Source organism: Staurois parvus, unplaced genomic scaffold (assembly GCF_062004578.1).
Source record: "Staurois parvus isolate SC_StPar_1 unplaced genomic scaffold, SC_StPar_1.0 ptg000246l, whole genome shotgun sequence".
NCBI classification, from domain to species: domain Eukaryota; kingdom Metazoa; phylum Chordata; class Amphibia; order Anura; family Ranidae; genus Staurois; species Staurois parvus.
Genome location: NW_028318042.1, coordinates 2,389,935 through 2,412,488, shown reverse-complemented (window position 1 = coordinate 2,412,488; position 22,554 = coordinate 2,389,935). Strand labels below are relative to the sequence as shown.

The 22,554-nt window shown below is 42.9% G+C and overlaps 1 protein-coding gene across 3 annotated transcripts in view; it reads left to right on the top strand.

The window, feature by feature from the left end:
• SPEG (striated muscle enriched protein kinase) overlaps positions 1 to 22,554 on the top strand; it is a 442,132-nt gene that overhangs the window by 275,556 nt on the left and 144,022 nt on the right. For all 3 annotated transcript variants that reach the window (XM_089680603.1, XM_089680604.1, XM_089680605.1), the window contains one exon: positions 3,138 to 3,313. In XM_089680603.1, coding sequence (XP_089536729.1) covers positions 3,138 to 3,313 — 176 coding nt within the window. The remainder of the gene's footprint in view (positions 1 to 3,137; positions 3,314 to 22,554) is intronic.

Below are 22,554 nucleotides of genomic sequence, written 5' to 3'. Positions count from 1 at the left end.
TTGAATGGGCTGCTGTGCCTGCCTTTCATGCAGGGACAAGGTTCCTGCACCATTTTTAAAATGCAGCAGCAGGGAAATCGCAGGCTGTTTTTGCACCCTGAAATTTCCTGGGGGTTCCCACAAACGTGCTATGTTTTTAAATACGTAAGGGTGCAATTATGAATTAATGGCCTTTTTAAAGAGCAGTTCGTTTTGGCTGTGGATGTTTGCGGGTGCAGAAATAGGTATGATTCTTGCCCCAGCAACCACCCGCAATAGTGTTAACCAGGCCTTAAAGCCCAATTGAACTTTCAGTGTAAATTGGCAAAATATATTCCAAGTGCAACACAATAAATGGTGTTTAACATCTTGCAGTTTGTTTTCTTTAGAAAGTAGCTACAGCATGTGAAGAAAAGCCTGTCCCCTGCCAACATGTTTAATGAAAGACTCTAGCTCTCTGCAGGGAAGCAGCTGTCTCTCTACAGAGGTCTGACACACCCCCTGCTAAATCAGAGCTCTCTAATCAGGAGCTTTGCTGATCACAGAGCTGATGACTTGGTTCAGCATTGGGGGGCATGTCGTACTTCTGCAGAGAGACCACTGTTCCACACAAACATCCTTGACTGAGGGACATGCAGAATATCAAGGCTAGTACTTACCACCTAAACCATAAAACAACCACCCCCCTTCAACCTCCCCCACCTAAATAACCATGCGACTCTCCTTTTTGGTGTAAAACTGGCCATAGCAGCCCATTTATTTAACATAACTCTTACATAACACTTCTTCTGGTACAATCAAATAATAACTGACAGTAATAATCCCAACCGGGTCCAAGGTCTTCGAAGGCACTGTTACTCAGATCAACAACTCAGCTGTATCTGACGCCCAACGAAAAGCCCCCCAGCCGCTACAACACCGCCTCGGGGACAATACTACAGTTACGTAGTCCCAGATACAGCCAATGAACTCCGACCTTACCAACGTGACCTTATAATTGGGAAGGGACACCCATACCTATGATGGGCCCAACCTATAATCCACTAACTTGTCACTCCAGCACCGCCTTCAAAGACCCAGAGACCCCTGCCGGCTGCCATGACAAAACAGGAAACCAGACAACACCCCAGGACATCAAATAGGGATCAGGAAAAGAAACAAAGCAAGGAACCCACACAAAACAAACAGGACAAACACAAAAAGGACAAAACCAATAAACAAAGCAAACAAAACAAAACAGCAAAACAAACAACTAAACAGCTTCAGGGAGGGAGGGTGGGAGAAACCTCACCGGTGCTGGCACAAGGTCTAACTGACCTCTGACAAGTCCCAACCCCTCTCCTCATCCTAGCAAGACCACCCTCAAGCCCGATTGCTCCAGTCAGGTGAGTAACCACCCCTATCTGCCTATACTCCCACCCAAATCCAGTCTCCTCCTTGTCTGCAAGCCCCAGTCATGCTAGCCCTCCCGTTTAGCTTTGTTCAGTCCATGTCCTGACTTTCTTTGCCAGGCGATAGACTTTTTCTACTCAGGCTGTATCTGTTTTTCTAAAGAAAATTAACTGTAAGACTTTGAACATCTTTTGGTTTGTTGCAGTTGGAATATACAGTATTTAGCTAATTTACACAGAAAGTTTAGTTGGACTTTAAAATAGATCAAAACTCAATCACTAAAAACGGGTTTAATGCAGGCCATACATGGATCGAATTCCGAAAGAATTTTCGGAAATTTTGTGCATTTTGTAATCCGATAGTGCCACCATTGATTTCTAAATTTGACTAACTAAGCCTTTAATTTCACCTCATGTTGCTATTGAAAAGAATTTTTGTGGCCAATTATTTTCTTTTCTTTCCAGGTCACAGCTCATGCTTATTTCTTTTTCAAACCCATTTCTTGTGAACATGCCCAATCACTCAAATTTGATGGTCGTTCAAAAATCGACCATTGTTGTGGCCCACTAATGGTGGAAAATTCGAGTGAAAGTTCTTAGAAAAGATTTTCAAATAAAATTGTTTCTTAAAATTCTTTTGAATAAAATTTACTTCTGAAAATATTTTTTTTTCTTTCTAAATATAAAGTTTTGATGAAAATAATACTTGGTAATCCTGCCATTAGGGTCCTTTTTCATGCACTGCATGTTGCTTGGTGCCTGCGGTAAATACCTGGTCTGTCAATTTATAGAGGAGCAAGTGCCCTCCCCGTAGGAAGCAATATCCAGGACTGAATGGCCAATATCTCGGCCTGAACAATGTCACATGAAACAGAAGAAGGAATTAACCCTGTGTAGGCTCCATCATTGTGCAATATAGAGCTTACACATGGTTAGAACTCCTGGCTTAGACATAGAAGCAAAATGTCAGAGGAGCTCAGTAAAAGTGGGTGTCACTAGGTGTAGGGAGGTTCTTCTTACAAGAGAACCTGTTACTACCCACATGGAAGAAAAATATATTTAAAAAATATTCTTCCCAAATATATTGACATATATTTGAAATACTACAATTTTTGCCGTATTCAATATATATATATATATATATATATATATATATATATATATATATATATATATATACTGCATGTTGAAATGTTGAAATGCGTTTTTTATATATTACAAAATATATGAAAAATATTTTTAAAAATATATATTTTTTTAAATATATTCTTCAGATTTTTTTTAACATATAAAAAACTAATTTTAACAATATTTTTACATATATTTCTAAATGCATTCCAAAAATGTAGATTAAATGTATTTTTAAGACAGTATATTTGAAAAAGTATTTTTAAAAATATTTTTCATATATTTTGTAATAAAAACGCATTTTAAAATACAGTATATATATATATATATATATATATATATATATTTTTTTTTTTTTTTTTTTACTGAAATATATTTTAAAATATATTGAATACGGCCAAATATATGTCAATATATTTGGGAAGAATATTTTTAAAATATATTTAAAATTTTTTTTTTCTTCCATGTGGGTTTGTCCCTTCAGAGTTTCTTTACATATTTATTTAAAATAATGTTAAAAAAAAACCTATGCATTTTCCTATAAATAATATTCATATTTTTAAATTAGACTGGACGCCTTTGTGTTTTTGCTCTCCTTTGAGAAATGCATATACTGTATGGCTCGCTCTATCTTTCCAGGTTAAAGAATAAGCAGCAGCTGAAACCAGGAGCTAAATGTCACATGGTTGAGGAGGAAGACGGGATCTTTGCACTCCACATCTCTGGGACTGATAAGAGGGACACCGGTTTCTATACCTGTAAAGCAATAAATGAGTACGGGACTAAGCAATGTGAAGCCAAGGTGGAAGTACGAGGTAAGGTTCCTGCAATGTGTCAGTGTACAGATATGTCCAAATGATGTTCTGATCTTTAATACTTTCATTGATTCATGTGACGGTACATACAAGATTGATTAAACTGGCACTTTACAAATAGCAAACCATGTAATGATAGTGACATCAGAAAACCTCATGAAAATTAGAATCCAATTTTGGTGGCACGCAGGCAAGTCGCAGAGTTCCATAAAAGTGGTGAGGAAAAGAATATCAGAGGTTGGGGATGATTTTGTTCCAATTAGTTTTTTGCTGTTTTATCATCAAAATGCAGCTTGCACCAGGGAAACCCACTGATTACAGGGAACCAAACCAAATAAGAAATAATGGAACTGCCATTGTCAATGTGTGCTTAAAGCTGAACTCTGAGATTTAAATAAAAACTACACTTGCAGTGGGTTCTCCCTTCAATGCAAGAGTTAAAGAAGAATTCCAGGTAAGGATATGTTTACAAAGTTACAATGAGCCATATGTAACTATGCATATACCCTACCTGTGATGTCATTGCACCACTTCTCCACCTTGTTCAATCAGAGAATGGTTTGCATTAGGACAATTCAAAACCATCTCAGAATGGCGCTGGTTCCCAACGGCTGAACGCCTTTGTTCATTGTGCAGCAGGACAGCCCCTCAGCACAGGATCCAGAGGCTAGCAGAGATCACTGGAGTTGGGGTACCTACTACAGTGGTTTCCAGCTTCTAGAGGGATCACACAGGTATGGAATATACATAGTTATATTGGATCAAGCTGGATCGATGTAACTATGAAAAAATATCCATACCTGGAATTTATCTTTAAATGCTCATTGTGGCTAAGGATAGAGGAATAAGCTGAAATTCTTTCCTTGCCCTTTGCTCCTCTGGATGTCTGTGCTTTCTTCTCTCCAGTACTGTGGGTTGTGGGCAGACCCTTGCCATCTTCATGTGCAATACAGGACTGTTGGTCCTACATTGGTCATGATGGCATCAGAAAGCAACCACCATCCTGAATACCAAAAGTAAGAGGCTTCATGGGACCGGTTGGACAGCATGATGGAAGCCTGTTGGACTGACTAATAAGGTAACTAATACATCCTGTTACTCTACCCCTAGACTTAAGCTCTTTTGGCTGTACTTTTGTGGATCACAAGAATGTAGTTCGTTCTGCACTCTTGTGACCCGTTTTCAGCTGACAGCGGACTAAAGTCCGCTGTTAACTGAAGTCACTGAGCTGGTCTAGGTCCACCCAGATGTCTGGACCAGCACCTGGCTCAGCCTCTCAGCAATCTGCTGAGAGCCAGAGCCAGAGCCAGTCCCTCTTTACCCATCCACAGCCCCCTCCACAGAGCAGCAGTGAGAACTGAGCGATCAGTGGTGTCTAATCGCTAGGTTCTCAGCCTTAGAGCCGGCGGGGAACAGATGCAGCATCAGACCGATGCTGTATCCACCTAGGTAGGTATGAGTTAAAAAAAATAATAATAAATTCCATACTTCTCTTTTAATGAGAATTTAAAGTGGTTGTAAACCTCTGACATGAAATATGAACAAAGCATATCCCTCTATAGCAGTGGTTCTCAACCTGTGGGTTGCGACCCCTTTGGGGGTCGAACGACCCTTTCACAGGGGTCCCCTAAGACCATCAGAAAACACATATTTCCGATGTGTAAAGAGCAGCTAATGTGTAGAAAGCAGCTGCTGTGTTGAAAGCAGCTACTCTGTTAAACGCAGCTACTGTGTTGAAAGCAGCAGTATTAGAGGTAAAACGACACTCATGAATTATAATTACTGGGTAAATAATTTTATGGTTGGGGGTCACCACAACATGAGGAACTGTATTAAAGGGTCACGGCATTAGGAAGGTTGAGAACCACTGCTCTATAGTATATACTTGTCTCATTCCAGAGCACTAGGTGTCATTTCTATCTGCTGCACCTTTGCTATCTGCATTAGTGACAGGGAGGGACCTTCAACACACAGCCTGCGGATTGGGGAGCATAATGAATCGGAGTCCGATCCATTATGCTCAATCCGCAAATCCGATCCATTCTGCGGGGATCGTCGGAGGGGTGTTACCAAGTGTTATCGCACCGGGTGACACCAACCCTGCTGGTACCCTAGACATAAATGTGCATTTATCCCTTGCAGTGCTGGGGGGAGCCCTCACTGCAAGTGAACCTTTTATTTTCCTGGAAATTCAGCTTTAATATTCATCGAATAAAAAATGCCAACAATAATGACTGGCTTTTTTTGCAAGAAATCTGAGATTTAAAAGTGTCGGTTGTGTAAAACATTGAGTCCTATAGAGGTAGCAGTTCATATGGATCCTGTGTTTCCCTGAGCTGAGGGCCTCTTATTATGGATCAGAGGTTTGCTGTGCCTGCCACATACCGCTGAGTTGTTTGTCTGGTTTATGCGTTAGATTTTATCCGTGCTGCAGGCCAGAGTACTCATGTCCTCTTCCGAGACGATCCCCTGGTTTCATATTTTGCACATTGCGTGGCTCTTGGGTTTAGGACTCGGTGACAGTTACATTCTGTCACTTTCTCCTCTGCATATGATATTACTGCCTGCTACCCTAAGCTAAGCCCTTTCCCGGTATCTGCATGGCACCATTCTCTAGGAGCAATCGACTGCATGCCTAGCTTCCATCTTCAGATATAGAAGACTATTGGGAAGGGAGGACAGGACTTGGGCTCTGCACACTGAAGCCTGAAAAAAAGCTTGAGGGGCTACCAAAGTTACTGCCCGCTGACTGTAAAATAGAGATAAACAGCATATTATGTACAGTCTGTAGGCTCATACCAGCGTGCCATTCCAGGAATGTAACGGGTCACTGCCGAAAAACATGACAGGACCATAAAATCTAAAATACGGGGTCCTTGAGAGCCAGGATAGAAGATGGCAAATTGCTATCTATTGAAAAGAGTTGGTCAAAATATGAAAATCAGTTTAACCCTTTTATGACCGCCTAACACATATCACATTTAACGCCCGCACGCAAGGGTGTCCCTAGGGTTGGTGTCACCTGGTGCGATAACACTTGGTGATACCCCCTCCGACGATCCCCGCAGAATGGATCGGATCTGCGGATTGAGCATAATGGATCGGACTCCGATCCATTATGCTCCCCAATCTGCAGATCCGATCCATCCTGCGGGAATCGTCGGCATGCAACCTATATGGGGTGTGACACCAGACCCGCTCCACGAAAAGGTAAGTTGTAAAGAAAGCCGACGATCCCCGCAGGATGGATCCGATCGTTGGCTTGCTTTACAACTTACCTTTTTGTGGAGCGGGTCCGGTGTCGGTGTCACCCCGTGCGGTAGGTGTCACCCGGTGCGGGCCGCACCCCCCGCACCTGCCTCAGGACGCCACTGTCCACACGCCACATATATACATCTCTGGGCAGCCAATGTTTCTGTGCTGAGAGTGCACTCCATGCATACTCCCAGCACAGAGACTGAGCTGTGAAAGACAGCTCTTGGTCCCTGATAATGATCAGTAGCCAGATTGGGACTAGGACCAGCTACTGATCATATGACCGCTCGGTGGATTAAGTAGGTATATCTATGCTCTTGTCACCCTTAGACACAATGGTCACAGGATCACCCAATCCCCACCCCCCACCCTAAGCATTTAGAACTTTTTTAAGGGACACTGGGGTGGATGGGAAGGGGTTAAAGGGTTATATATAGTTTACTTTAAAGCAGAATTCCAGGCAAAATAATTTTTGTACCATGCAGTGGGTGTGTGCCCGCACTGCTTGTTTGTGTCTAAGGGTGATAAGAGCATAGATATACCTACTTAATCCACCGAGCGGTCTTGTGAATGGACTGTTCCTGACGTCATCACGCCCATAGACTGGTTCCATGCATGAGGACAGCAGGAACAGTCCACTGCTGGACGTGGGGGAAGGGCCGTTTTTGGGAGGTTCGAAGGACAGGGCAAGTTTAGCCTTTCGGGCGCCCCCTAGACAAAACGAGCAGTTATCCCATGGGAAAAAAAAAAATTACATGGATGCTCCATGTTCCTGTGCAATTCAGTGCGATGTGATTTTCAGCCCATTCAAATGAATCGCACTTCATTGCACCAAACGTAGTGCATGCGCTACTTTTAAAAACACACTACAACTGGATCACATGGTACTGCGGTACCATGCGATCAAGTGCAGGTTTGGGGTGTCATTAGGAATCTGTTGACACCCACAGTAGATCGCACACCTAGTATATTTTGAACACGATGTGGGAAACGCGCACAAAGTTTCCCGCACCACATCCTAGTGTGAATGGGACCTTAGTTAGAGCAAATTTTGAGTTATGATTGCAGTGTTATCCTAAATGAGGACCTGTCGCCAGACCAGCAATGATCATTAACATATTTTAGGTGTGTAAATAATCTGTAAAAGCTTCACTCGTGTTGACATCTAAAATCCCCAAGACAACTGCTGGGTTCCACCATCTTGGATGTGATGTCAGCAACCAACAGGTCCAGAGCTGTCACTCAAGTGACGCATAGGGGTTGATTTACTAAAGGAAAATAGACTGTGCACTCTGCAAGGGCAGTTGCTCCAGAGCTTAGTAAATGAGGTAAACCTTCACTTCGCAAAGAATACCCAATCACTTGCAAGGAAAATAGAAAAAACAGCATTTTTGCTTGCAGGTGATTAGATGATGGAAGTCATCAGAGCTTCTGCTCATTTACTAAGCTCTGGAGCAACTGCACTTGCAGAGTGCAAATGCACTTTGCAAAGTGCACAGTCTACTTGCCTGTAGTAAATCAACCCCATAGTATGGTAGTAGTAAGGTTATGTAGTGAGACTGGGAGGGGAGGAGGAGCTGGGCCGGTACAGACAACAATTAGTCACTTTCAAAAGAGGAGAGGGATATAAGGTACATGGAGGGAGGGGGCTGTACTAAGGAATTGACTCTTTCACATTTTCCAACAAGTTCAAAGGTACATTGTAGGTAAATAAAAAAATGTTTATGGAAAGAAAAAAACATTGCAAATAAGTATTTATTATTAATATTATTATTATACAGGATTTATATAGCGCCAACAGTTTGCTCAGCGCTTTACATTATAGTGGGAGACAATGCAGTAGCAATACAGTTCAATACAAGAGGGATTTGAGGGCCCTGCTCCTTGGAGCTTACAATCTAGGAGGGAGGGGCTAGTGGTACAAAAGGTAATAACTGTGGGGGATGGAGTGGTAGGAGGAATAGAAGATTCCATTATTAGCTGAGGGCGGGATAGGCTTCCCTGAAGAGATAGGTTTTCAGAGATCGCCTAAAAGTGAGCAGAGTAGGCGATAGTCTGATAGATTGGGGTAGGGAGTTCCAGAGGATGGTGGAAGTCCTGGAGAAGTCCTGGAGACGAGCATGGGAGGAGGAGACAAGGGAGCTAGAGAGCAGGAGGTCTTGCGAGGAGCTGAGAGTGCGGTTTGGGTGGTATTTAGAGACAAGATCGGTTATGTAATTTGGGGCGGTGTAATGAAAAAAACGTAATATTTAAAATACTTATTTTTTTCTGTGGTTTTACCTGGTGACAGGGTATATTTAAAGCAGGGCTTTTTTTTCTCAGAGGATAGGTGCAGGAACTCTCTCTTCTGAGTCACCCTTGTCTCCACCCCCTATCCACCTCCAAACACTGTCCCTTGGTTCCACCCCCTACCCTCCTCCCAGGACTGAAGCAGTTAAATCGATCCCTTGCAGCCAGCAACAACAGACCCCATCAGCAATAACAGATTCTCCCTACAATAGATCCCCCCTAACAACAATAGCCCCCTAACAACGACCCCCTAGTTACAGTAGTACCACCCCAGCCACAATAGATCTCCAGCAGCAACAAAAGATCTCCAAGTAGCCAGCATCAATAGACCTCTCCCTCAACAGCAGATCCCCCCCAGCAACATAAGACCCCCACAACAATAATAGATCCCTGCCAGCATCAATAGATCTGTCATGCAACAATAAACCTCCATGCAAAAGTAGATCCCCTAGAGTATGGGTGTCAAACTGGCGGCCTTCCAGCTGTTGCCAAACTACAATTCCCATGAGGCATTGCAAAATTGACAGTTACAAGCATGACTCCCAAAGGCAGGGGCATGATGGGACTTGTAGTTTCGCAACAGCTGGAGGGCTGCCACTTTGACACCCCTGCCCCAGAGCAACAATATATTCCCCAGCAGCCAGCATCAATAGACCTTCCAGCACACCCCAGCACCCCTTGCCATTACATACATTCAGTCCTGGAGTTCCCCTGCATTCCTTATGAAAAAAAAAGTGACATCATTGCTTAATACTTTGCATGTGATCACTGATTGGCCAATCAGTGATCACATAGTCGGGACCTCGCACAGAGGTCCCGTCCGACGATCGGTGTTTCACTGTGTCCGGAGGACACAGCGGGCACAGGATCGTAGTGCTGCATGCTCCGAGGGAGCGCACACAAGCAGGGTGCGGGGAGGCCGTTTATAAACAGCCACCCGCCCCTGCACTGCCACCGTCCGCCCGTTTATATGCAACGGACGGTCGGAAAGTGGTTAATACAACCATGCACAAAGGTCTGAATTATTTATCTAAGATCGGTAACATACTATCAGCGTGTCAGTCCTAAATAAAGAGCGTAATTCAGAGGTGGATCTCAGACCCACAAATCATCAAGACAATAGTACCTATTTTTAGAACTGGCGAGGCCTCAATTTGACCAGAAATGCACTGCGGTACAACTACTGTGATACACACTCATATGTGGACGCAGGACAGCCTTAAAGAAAACCCTTAGGCTCCATGCACACTGGGCGTTTTAATAACGCTCCTAGCATTAGCTATTTAACCACTTCGATTCCGGACACTTTTACCCCCTTCCTGTCCAGTCCAATTTTCAGCTTTCAGCGCTGTCACACTTTGAATGACAATTGCGCGGTCATGCAACACTGTACCCATATGCATTTTTTTTGAGACAGATAAAACTTTATTTTGGTGGTGTTTATTCACCACTGGAATTTTTATTTTTTTTGCTATATAAATGAAAAAGTCCAAAAATTTTGAAAAAAAGTGTTTTCCTTATACAATTTTGCAAATAAATAATCTTTCTTCATAAATCTTGGCCAAAATGTATTCAGCTATCTTTTTTAGTAAAAAAAATAAATAACCCAAATTAGTTTATAGCCAAAAATTATAATTTTTCTAAATGTTTTTTTACATTTTTATTTATTTTTTTTATATTATTATTTATTTTTTTTAACATACTGTCATCCTAGCAGTACAGTGTCACCATAGTGCAGTGTTTCTCAACTCCAGTCCTCATGGACCCCCAACAGGTCATGTTTTCAGGATTTCCATTATTTTGCACAGGTGATTTGATCAGTTCCACTGCCTTAGTAATTACCACAGCTGTTTCATCTGAGGGAAATCCTGAAAACATGACCTGTTGGGGGTCCATGAGGACTGGAGTTGAGAAACACTGCCATAGTGACACTGTACTACTTGTGGGGGGTGATGAAGATTTTATTTTTTTACACTGATTGCTTTTACACCCATAAAGGCTGTAAAAACAATAATTTCTCCTTCTCACTGGCTGCATTCTTGCAGCCATTGAGAAATACTGTGAGAGCTGTGATTGGTCACAGCTTGTCACATGGTACAAGGCTGTTGTAATAGCTCTGTACCATGTGATCTCTGTGATCATTCACAGATTTCACTAGTAGTAAGCAATGATTTCAGAAGTGACATCTTGCTTACTACTATTCATGTGATCACTGATTGGGACCTCACAGAGAGGTCCCTTACAGCGATCGGTGTTCCCCAGGGAGCGGACACAGGCTGAAAATGCAGGTGTCATTTATGAACGGCAACTCGCTCCTGCACTGCTCCCGTCCGGCCATTTATATACATGGGCCGGACGGGAAGTGGTTAAAGTTAAAAACATGAGTTTTTCAGTGTTTTTTAGCATTAGCGTTAGCCGCGTTTGAATTTTTTAGGCATAAAAATACAAATTTTTGCTCAAAAAATGCCCAAAAATGCTGGTTTGCTGCATTTAACCGTATTTACCAGTGTAAGGGCTCGTTCACACTTGACTGTTTTACCAACGCTTGCCAAACGCCCCTATAGCATTTGGCAAGCGTTGGTCCGGCGTTTGCGGCGCGTTTATTAACGCTTGCAAACGCTGCGCAAACGCCGCATGCGCGGTTTTTTTGGCGGCTGCTAGGCGTTCGCCGAGCGTTAAAAAACGCTCCACAAACGCCTATAATGAAGTTTAAATGGTGTTACCGCTCCGCAAACGCCCCGCAAACGCGTCGCAACTGCACCGCAAACGCCCGGCGGCACCATAGATTGGAATAGGAGGCTTCAACGCCTCCTGACTCGACCAGAGGCATCCGTTTTGCCGCGACACGATGCTAACGCTCCCGTTAGAATAGCACCATGTGCTGCAATGTGCAGAATTGTCCGAGGCTTTTGGGAAGCGGTAAAAACGCTTCCCAAACGCCTCTCTGCCGCCTGCATACAACGCTAGTGTGAACGTAGCCTTAGAGCGTTTTTTACACCAGCCAAAAAACGTTGATTAAAGTCTATGGGGTTTATTACTAAAGCTGGTTCTCTCGGAATCTGGTGCAACTGTTCATGGTGGCCAATCAGCTTCTAACCTCAGCTTGTTCAATTCAGCTTTAGCACTAAAACCTGTAAGCTGATTGGTTTCTATGCAGAAGTGCACCTGATGCTGAGTGAACCAGCTTTAGTAAATAAACCCCTATGTGTGTATGGACACATAGGATAACATGCGGGGGAGTTTACTGCCTGTAGAAAAAAAAGCCAAAAACAGCCGCAGTAAAAATGCCCAGTGTGCATGAGGACCTAAAGAAATCCAAAGCCTGCCTTTGCTCGCTGACTGGCTGTTATGCCCATCCTCTGGCGTCTATGCTTCCCCAACCAACGCTAATAAAGACTTCTGACTTTTCTCTGACTTTCCTGAGCTGTATAATTGTTGACTCATAGGGTATTGAAGCCAATGTGTTAGCATATTTTGATGAAGTGTTTTAAACCCAAGAAGAAAAATGTAACATATTGCAGCTTAGCATTCCTTAGATGTGGCAGCTGCATTCGTTTTCTTTATTTTCACCTGGTGATCCTGCCAATAACACGGAATTGAATAAAATGATGCTGCGCTACCCAGTCACATAGACCCCTAAATAATAACGAGTTAAGGTGAAATAGGTGCAAATAAAATGTAAATAAAATGTAAATAACTAGTGATAATTTGAGTAAACCAGAAAATGGTGAATAAATAGGATGATACAAAAATTAATAAAGCACCATGAAAACTGATCGTATTCCAAATGTAGAAAATGTAAATATAACAATGATGATAAGTGATAAAAAATTGATAAAAATTAATCACTCAAAAAACAAAAACCAGACCAAGGATCCAGACCAAATTAGAGACACTCCCCGTCAGCCAGGATACTAACATTTATAGTTTTCTTTCACATCCATCCCACAATCCTTGCCCCTTCCTGCTTTGGTTCTCCCTGCATTTATATTTGTTTTCTTTCACATCCATCCCACAATCCTTGCCCCTTCCTGCTTTGGTTCTCCCTGCGTTTATATTTGTTTTCTTTCACATCCACCCCACAATCCTTACCTCTTCCTGCTTTGGTTCTCCCTGCGTTTATATTTGTTTTCTTTCACATCCATCCCACAATCCTTACCTCTTCCTGCTTTGGTTCTCCCTGCGTTTTCTATTTGTTTTCTTTCACGTCCATCCCACAATCCTTACCCCTTCCTGCTTTGGTTCTCCCTGCGTTTATATTTGTTTTCTTTCACATCCATCCCACAATCCTTACCCCTTCCTGCTTTGGTTCTCCCTGTCTTTATATTTGTTTTCTTTCACATCCATCCCACAATCCTTACCCCTTCCTGCTTTGGTTGTCCCTGCGTTTATATTTGTTTTCTTTCACATCCATCCCACAATCCTTACCCCTTCCTGCTTTGGTTCTCCCTGCGTTTATATTTGTTTTCTTTCACATCCATCCCACAATCCTTACCCCTTCCTGCTTTGGTTCTCCCTGCGTTTATTTTTGTGGACTATTGGAGAGGAGAGAGCTTTGGCCATATCCGTGTGCTGTTACTTCTGGTATATTGATGAATGTCTACCATCGCCACTTTAGAGGATTGCTCTGATCATTTCCGAAGGGGTATCATCGGATGAATGCCCCTTTTTCTTAGCCCTATGACCGGGTCGCAACTTGGAGGTGAGCTCGCACGCTAGCTGGTGGAGGATTGGCTGCGTGTTTTTTGTGGCCACGGTTTCTTCTGAAGATACACAGATTCACTGGGGCTGTGCACTTTATTTATTCATATTAATTTTATGTAATAATGTTTTTCATGTGATTTATCGATTCATTGTTATTTATTCATCCATACTGTCACATTGGGTGGTTTTTGTTTTTTTGAGCGAATCATTTTTATCAATTTTTTATCACTTTTTTATCATCATTGCTATATTTCCATTTTCTACATTTGGAATACGATCAGTTTTCATGGTGCTTTATTAATTTCTGTATCATCCTATTTATTCACCATTTTCTGTTTACTCAATTTATCACTAGTTATTTACATTTTATTTGCACTATTTCACCTTGATTCGTTATTATATGGGGTCTATGTGACTGGGTAGCTCAGCATAATTTTTTCAATTCCTTTTTTCTGATACTATTGATATGATAGGCAGGTGTTAGCCCCGGTTCACATATATGTGGTCGTGCGGGCCGCGTTTTGCGCGGGCATGAGAACCCATTCATTTCAATGGACTCCCGTGCCCCGTGACACGCAGAGAAGAAGTCCCTGCGCTTCTTCCGAAAACACAGCCCGCACGGGAACCTCGGTTCCCAGTACTGTTGCGTTTTCCAGTGCGGGTGGCGTGCCATTAAAACTAATGACACTCTCCTGCGGGTCCGCATTTCTCTGTACGGCTGCACTAATTTTCGTGTGGATAAGCAGCGGCACCACCCGCACAGATGTGAACCTAGCCTTAGCAGTCACCTGGTTTTGTTTGGTTTAGCATTGGCGGCACAGGAGGAATTTATTGTTTTGTTTTTGTATTCCTTCCTGTCCTAGGGTGACAGCGCTCTCTCACGGTACTGTATCTATAGGGGAGCAGCGTTGTTAGCCTAGGACAGAAAGGGGGTGATTTACTAAAACTGGAGAGTGCAAAACCTGGTGCAGCTCTGCATGGTCAGCTTCCAACTTCACCTAAAGCTTTGACAATGAAACCTGGAAACTCGTTGGTTTCTGTGCAGAGCTGCACCAGATTTTTGCAATCTCCAGTGTTAGTAAATTAACCCCAAAGTGTGTTCGTACCATTATAATAATTTACTATTTACAAGTTATGAATCACATTCTCGCATATGTCCAGCTACGACTAATTCATTTTAAGGCAATTATGCGATTCTCTTAGCGGGTTATCTCTAATACAATGTACAAGGGTTCATTTTCCAACATGCCTTTAAAGACTGTATTACAATCATTTCCTGCAAAAAAAATGTTTTTTCATGCTGGTGATAATTGATTGGTGATGATTAATTTACCATCTGAGTTTAATGTTTTGTCATTTGAACTATATAATGCCTTGTATGTGAATATTTTCTAATATCTGTGAATGAATCAATGAGTTCTTGTCACCGCGTAACGTCCGCGCAATGTCACTGACCTGCCGATGAAGAGAGCATGTCTTGCACTGGCTTTGCATTATATTCATGTATGCCGATTGTTGTTCGTATGCATAACATGTTCTTGTTTTCTACTTGTGTACTTGCTTGTTCTATGATATTGCAACAGATATGTCAACTTTTAAAATGTTGATTCCCTCAGAGCCAACGCTTGCAGGCCTTCAAGATCGCCTGTAAGCAATGGTAGAGTTGTGAGGTTTATGAACCAACATTTGGCCTCTCAGTTCACAAGGTGCTACTGTAAAGATAAGAACAGTGTTCACTAGGGGTAAATTGGTTAGAGGTACTCTTTTCAATACAAATATTTTCCTTTGGCCGTATCCAGTTCAACAAGGCTAGTAGTAGTTGGTTACATTCTACTGGATTTGTTCTGTAATTTTGAAGATGTTTTGAAACTTCTCCAAGCCAGTTCGCCAGTTCTAATGAGTGTCAGGAAGATACCCCAGAATTTATATCCATACAGGTATCACACAATGGGGTTGATTTACTAAAACTGGAGAGTGCAAAATCCGGTGCGGCTTTGCATGGTAGCCAATTAGCTTTTAGCTTCAGCTTGTTAAATAAGGCCTCATGCCAGGGGGGGACTGACCATTTGGAAACTCGGGCACTGCCTGAGGGCCCGGGGTCAGTAGTGGACCCCATGAGATGCCCCTGGTACCTTTTTCATAGGCTTTTTTGAGTTTGGGCAAGGACACAGGGGCCCCATGATCCCCTATTGCCCGGGGGCCCCATGAGTTGTCAGTCCGCCCCTGCACTCAACACTGCATGATACACATATAATACCTACCTAATGCACAGCATGGATGTTAGTTTAGGTTCACGCCTATGCAGGTTGTGTTTGAGGCGTTTCTGCATTGCGTTTTTGCACTTGCGTTTTTGCTGTGTTTTGTGGTTTCTTTTTTCTTGTTGCTAGGCAGATTTTAAATGCAAAACTCACCAAAAACACACCAAAAACATATAAACAATGCAATACATTATTTTCAAAAAAGTCCCTGAGCCTGAGTTTACACTGGTGCGGAGTGGAATTCGCACCAGTTTCTCTGCGAATTCCGCATCACATCATAATCGCACTCTGTTCATACAAACCACTGCGGGTGTGTACTTTAAGTTAACGACACTCCGAAATCCATTCGTAAAACGCGGTGCGATGTGCAGAATCGGATCACACGGGTGTTCACACACCTGTGACCAGAGTCCTGCACTTTTTGGTGTTTTTTTGCCAACGCCCCTGAACTCAACTCAATTAAAGCCTATGTGTTCATGTACACATAGGCTTTTACCAGAGTTTAGGGGCAGCAGAGTTTATAGGCGGTTAAACGTTCCTCCCCTGAACGCAGAAGAATCGTGTTCAGAAGAGAAACGTTTTGGCCAAAAAACACTAAACATGGCAAAAACGCAGCTAAACGCTAGCCACATTTAGCACTTGGGCGTATATCCATGTCAATGGAAATACTCTGGCCAATGATATGAATAAACATCCAAGCGCTAAACGTGGTACCACGTTTACATGCGTTTTTGCCGTGTTTTTCTGCTGACAGCAGAGCTTAACGTCTAGGGGAGTTCATGTGTACATGAGGCCTTAAGCTTTGACAAAAAAACCTGGAAGCTGATTGGTTTCTGTGCAGAGCTGCACCACATTTTGCACTCTCCAGACTTCGTAAATTAACCTCATTGCAGTTAACCAAAATAATGATAATAATATTATTGTTCTTTATTGGGTAAATGATGTAATAATATAGTTAAATGACCAATACACTCCTTCATCAGTCAATTGAAGCAAACCAGTTTACCCAATTGACCCAAAACCCAGATCGGGCAATTTTCACAGATGTACGGATACTTGTGAATCCAGGCCAAATATTAGTTCAGGCAGCTGTAGGATTCATGTTTTTCAAAGCAGGTGAAACACTAAAATAAAGAGGTGCCTAAAAGTTTTGCTATGGATGACCATTTACTTTTCCCAAATCTTTATGAAATTGCCATTCTGAGACCATTTCAGCCAAAAAAACATATTTTTGTTGTTTACGGATGAGCAGAAAAGATAACCTGGGTCATATTTTTGTTGTTGTGTCCCTGTTGGTGAGATAAGCCCTCACTACTGTTCCTGGTGACACCCTGTGTATCAGAAGATAATTCAGTGTCACCGGGACAGGAAGTGACAAGCAGCAATTAAAACCCAGAGGTTCTTATTTTTGCCCGTCCTACCCAAAATTCAAAGAGAAAAAGTTTTGGCAGGGTCAGATTCATAGTCCAGTGTAGAAAGAGTTTGTTTATAGTTCTGCTTTAAAAGTTGACATAGCTGCATTGGTTTACTTGCTTTGCCCACCCCGGCATCGCTTGCTGTTTTCCCTGTGCTGTGAATGGCTTGCTTGCCCATGCGCTGACTGCAGTTTCTGTCTGTATACAGGGCAAGTCAGATAATCTCCTGTCACTAACAAACTAACACAGGAGTCAAGCTGCTGCCCCTGAAAATCGGACTGTGCCGAGACGACAGAGCCCTGGCCCAGCTGCACCAGGGGGAGGCATAGGAGCAGGATAGTCCTCCTCATGCAGCTATGACGGAACAGAAAAGAATGGAGGAGGGCTCCTTGTGTCACTGACACTCACCCTGGGAGGCTGCTGACTAACAGACTGCACTAAATGGCATCCCCATGTCTCCAGCCACTAATGATAAAAAACCTTCCTCCGCTCAGACACCTCTGGTTTTTGATGCATTCTTACACATTGAGTACATTCTTCCCTCAGATAATGTTCTGGTGCAATGTTCATGATAACTAGACCCATCAGGTTGAAGACCTGCACCTAAGTACCTTCAGGAAGTAGGAATAATCTGCCCTATCAGAGCTAGACCCATCAGGCTAAAGACCCGAAACTCAGTGATAGCTTGACCCATCAGGTCGAAGACCTGCACCTCAGTGGACGTTCAGGAAATAGAAATATTCTGCCCTATCAGAGCTAGACCCATCAGGTCAAAGACCTGAACTTCAGTTCTAGCTTGACCCATCAGATCGAAGACCTGCACCTCAGTGGACTTTCAGGAAGTAGAAGTACTCTGCCCAATCAGAGATAGACCCATCAGGTCAAAGACCTGAACTTCAATTCTAGCTTGACCCATCAGGTCGAAGACCTGCACCTCAGTAGACTTTCAGGAAGTAGGAGTACTCTGCCCAATCAGAGATAGACCCATCAGGTCAAAGACCTGAACTTCAATTCTAGCTTGACCCATCAGGTCGAAGACCTGCACCTCAGTAGACTTTCAGGAAGTAGGAATATTCTACTCAATCAGAATTGGTCTCATCAGGTCAAAGACCTGCACCAATTCTACCTTCATGATATAGGAATTGTCTGCCCTATCAGAATTAATACATGTTCTCTTCCAGTGTTCGTATATGGCTAGGCCTGCTGGAACCTGTATTTTACAGGCGGTGAGGTTTGAGGTTCAACTAAAAATCAAAGGCTCCCTTTTGCTGCTGTTCTGCACTTCACTAAGCATTGGCTTTAACTGACCACCTAAAATATTAGGAATGGGTAAATCCCTTTCAGGTTTCCCTTTTTTTTTGTTTTCTGTCTTTGCCCAATTGGTGAGATTTAGCTTCACATTTTGTTCTATAGGCAAAACAGGAGGTCAGAATAAATCTCTCCAGAGTAAGGAAATACCCTCTCCTCTGAAAAGGTTTTACCTCACCTCCTTTTCTAGTAAAAATTTAGAATTTTTGATTTTCCAATTGCTTTTAGCCTCAACAACAATGGTCATTAGGACAAAAAGACAGAGTGAATCTTTCAGTTGGACACATAGAGCAGTAAAGACTTCTCACCACCAAAAAAAGTACACTTTAATGTCAGCTTAAAATTATTTTTATACCCTTTTTTCTGTGCAACTTTTATTAAATTAATACCCGCTGATTCTGCATTGAAATGACTTGTTCAGGCACTTCCTGGTATTGGGTAATGACTGTCTCCCATTTGTGCTCCAGTGTTGTCACCCTGTTACATGCGTCCCTAGTGCTGACTATATGTGGCCATGTGTTGGCATGGCCCGCTGTTGTTGCTATCAGGTACCAGAACAATAATGTACAGGTAGACAGGAGGTGGCTAAAATGTTAAACTTCACATTAGTTCCTGTGGACTACAGCAGGTCTCCACTGCTTTGATGCTGGAAGACGAACAGTGCCTGAATTATTGGATGCTGTAACATTAGGTCAAGTGATCTAGTAGGGTAACATTATAAAGGTGGCTTCCAGATTCTACCATGGGTCTATCCCTCCATTTCACTAAGGGGATGACCAGATATCCACCCCCTTCTAGAGTAATGGGTACAGGAGTACATTTTCAATTCTTACCAATTCCCACAAAGAGTTAAAGTGGAGTTACACTCACCCTGTCAAAAAATAAAAGTCAGCAGCTACAAAAACTGTAGCTGCTGACTTTTAAAAAACAGCCACTTACCTGTCCCGAGGTCCCGAGGTGTGTCTCCCACAGCCCGTTTCAACGGCCGCCCTGTATTCCAGGAGGCCGGCATCTTCAGTGTGGGCACCCGGCTGTGACAGCTTGCAGCTTCACAGCTGGGTGCCCACTGCGCATGCGCGAGTAGTGCTGCGTTTCAAGAATGGTCCTGTAGTCTTCGGGGACCTGTCACGTGTCCCAAAAGACTACAGGGAGGGAAGGAGGGAGGACACCTTCCGCTTCCGATCGCCTAGGCGGGTGGGAGCAGGTAACTTTCAAATTTGGGTACCCGCTCCCCCCACCCCCCACCCCCCAAAGGTGCCAATCCTTAATGGGGAGCGGGGGAGCAGTCCTTAGAGTGGAATTTCCCCTTTTGGGTGGAGCTCTGCTTTAAATAAAAAAAAAAATCTTTATTAAATCAAAAACACAAAAACATACTGTACAACTTTTAAAATAAAGTTTAATAACATCCCCAGAAATAAACCCGATGTCAGTTATGGTATACAGCAATGTATCCGTCTCTTGCAGAGTCCAGCGAGGTAATCCGCATCAATCATGATGATCTGTTGCCTGATCTGTACACGCTGCACTTGCTAAATGAGAGATCCCTGGCTGCGGTCTGTTAGATTTGACCAAATTTGCTGAATTACTTCAACCAGGATTCCCGGTGGTATTGCCACAGCCAGAATTTTGTCTAGTTGAGGGAGTGTGATGTGTATGGCTACTCGAATTTCATCACTATTGACTTCAATGGTCTACAGATTCCAGTTCTGGGTTTTTGACAATTTTCAGAACTGCTCAGTCCAAACTGCTGTTGGATCAAACTCAAGGAAGTATTCAAGTAACAGTATTATCTTACCATGTGATGATTCTAATATCCCTTAGTAGGGGTTTAAACCTGTCCTAAATTTTGAGTTTAGGTTTCTTGTGGCAGACACAGAAATATTTTCGGTGTCTGGTTTAACATATTAACTAATTTGTACATTATCTGTCCACTCTGCTTCTAAAATTGAGAAAAAGTGTTGAAAGGTTTTATTTAAAAACATCTCTGCAACTGGAAGCCTTAGAAACGTTTTTATTTAGCCCAAAGTTTAAACATTTATATGAAAACACACGCTCTTTCAGTTAAAAAAAACTGACTTCTGTGTGAAAACATTAATTTCACTCTAGATATGAATACTATATGATACCAAGACGTTGAAATCCTTTGGATCACTGCTGGTCACATGTGCCAACACTTCTTTACCACTGTAAGCTCAAAGTTCATCTAAACCAGGGTTCCTCTAGAGGTTGCTGGGGGTTCCTTGAGCAATTTCTGCCTCCCAGATAAGTTCCCACTGACACCATTGATATTTTTAGCTATCTGTAATGGGGGGGTAATTCTTCCCAATGACTACAAATGTGAGAAGCATTCTTCCCACTGACCGTCACACTAATGTATCATGGGTTGTAGATAAAGTCATTTTTAGCAGGGGTTCCATGAGACTGGAAAGTTAAAAGTTCAAGGGTTACCGTGTTGAAAAGGACGAGAAAGGCTGATATAAAAAATAATGAGCTCACACCTTTTTGGTACAACTGCACTGAAAAGCATGTGCCCAGGTCAGCCTAGTAGAAAAGAGCTTTTGCAGAAGGTATTCAGTTTAAGACAGTCCTACTTTGAAGTATGTATGCACTGTTTAACATACCTTAGCATTGTTCATGCATTATTCATGAGCTTCCAACATCATAATACCACTTTCAGGGCAGCTATCATTAATTTGGGGCCCCTTAAACAGCTTTAGGCCTGGGCCACCAACATTCCCTAGGGCCCGGCTGGCTGTCCCATCGAATCCGCCCACTGGCCATCCCACCAAGTCCACTTTTATTTTAACACTTTTTCAACTAAATATATGAAAATGAAAAGTGTATTCCAAGTCATAAGTGCTGGCATCCCCATATATCCAGCAAAGAGATGGCCCAATCCAGCAAAGAGAAATCTCCATATATTTCACAAAGAGACTACACCATATATTCAGCAAAGAGATGGTCCAACCCAGAAAAGGGATATCCCCTTATATTCAGCAAAAAGACAGCCCAATCTAGCAAAGAGACATCCCCATATATTTAGTAAAGAGACAGCCCAATCCAGCAAAGATACACTCCCATATATTCAGCAGACATCCCAATCCAGCAAAGAGACTGCCCCATATATTAAGCAAAGGGATTGCCCAGTCCAGCAATGAGACATCCCCATATATTTAGCAAAGAGACTGCACCATATATTCAGCAAATAGATGGTCCAATCCAGAAAAGGGACATCCCCATATATTCAGCAAAGAGACAGCCTAATCCAGCAAAGAGACATCCGCATATATTTAGCAAAGAGACAGCCCAATCCAGCAAAGAGATACCCACATATATTCAGCAGACATCCCAATCCAGCAAAGAGACTGCCCCATATATTAGACTCCCACTTCCCTGTCCGAACACAGATCCACGGACACCACCACTGGCTATACAAGAGGAGACAGCACCAGACTTGAAGGATTCCAGGAGATAGACTGCTTTATTTTAACATACGTACAAGATATATACACAGGGCGGGGAAATACACACTCAGTAACAGGAAACACATCAGCAGGCAGTCCCATCAGGAGGGAGGGCTGCCGGAAACACCCCCTACCAAGCCAATGCACAAACACCTACATCCCATAATAGTTTGCTCCCAAGCCAGACACACAATAGAACAATGGGATGCAGCCGCATGGCAGTGAACAGTGAACAACCCCCACCTATACATGTCTACACAATAGCAGACATTCCACCCTGTACCCCTAACAGGCACAGGGTGACTTACACATAAGAGGAATATGGGGAGCTGAGACAGGGGTCTCCCCACCTCTCTAAAGGGGGCTGTGTTCCATGGGCCCCCCACTCAAAGTGACTCCCGTCACAATCACGGTCTCCTCTCTGTCAATATTCGTCCATTTATGTTTCCCTGTGGTTTACAGTCGTCTGATCAAGGACAGAAAGCATCCCGTGCCAACCCTATAGACATGACTGCACATGGTCTGCAATTTTCTACAGGGTTAAGCTA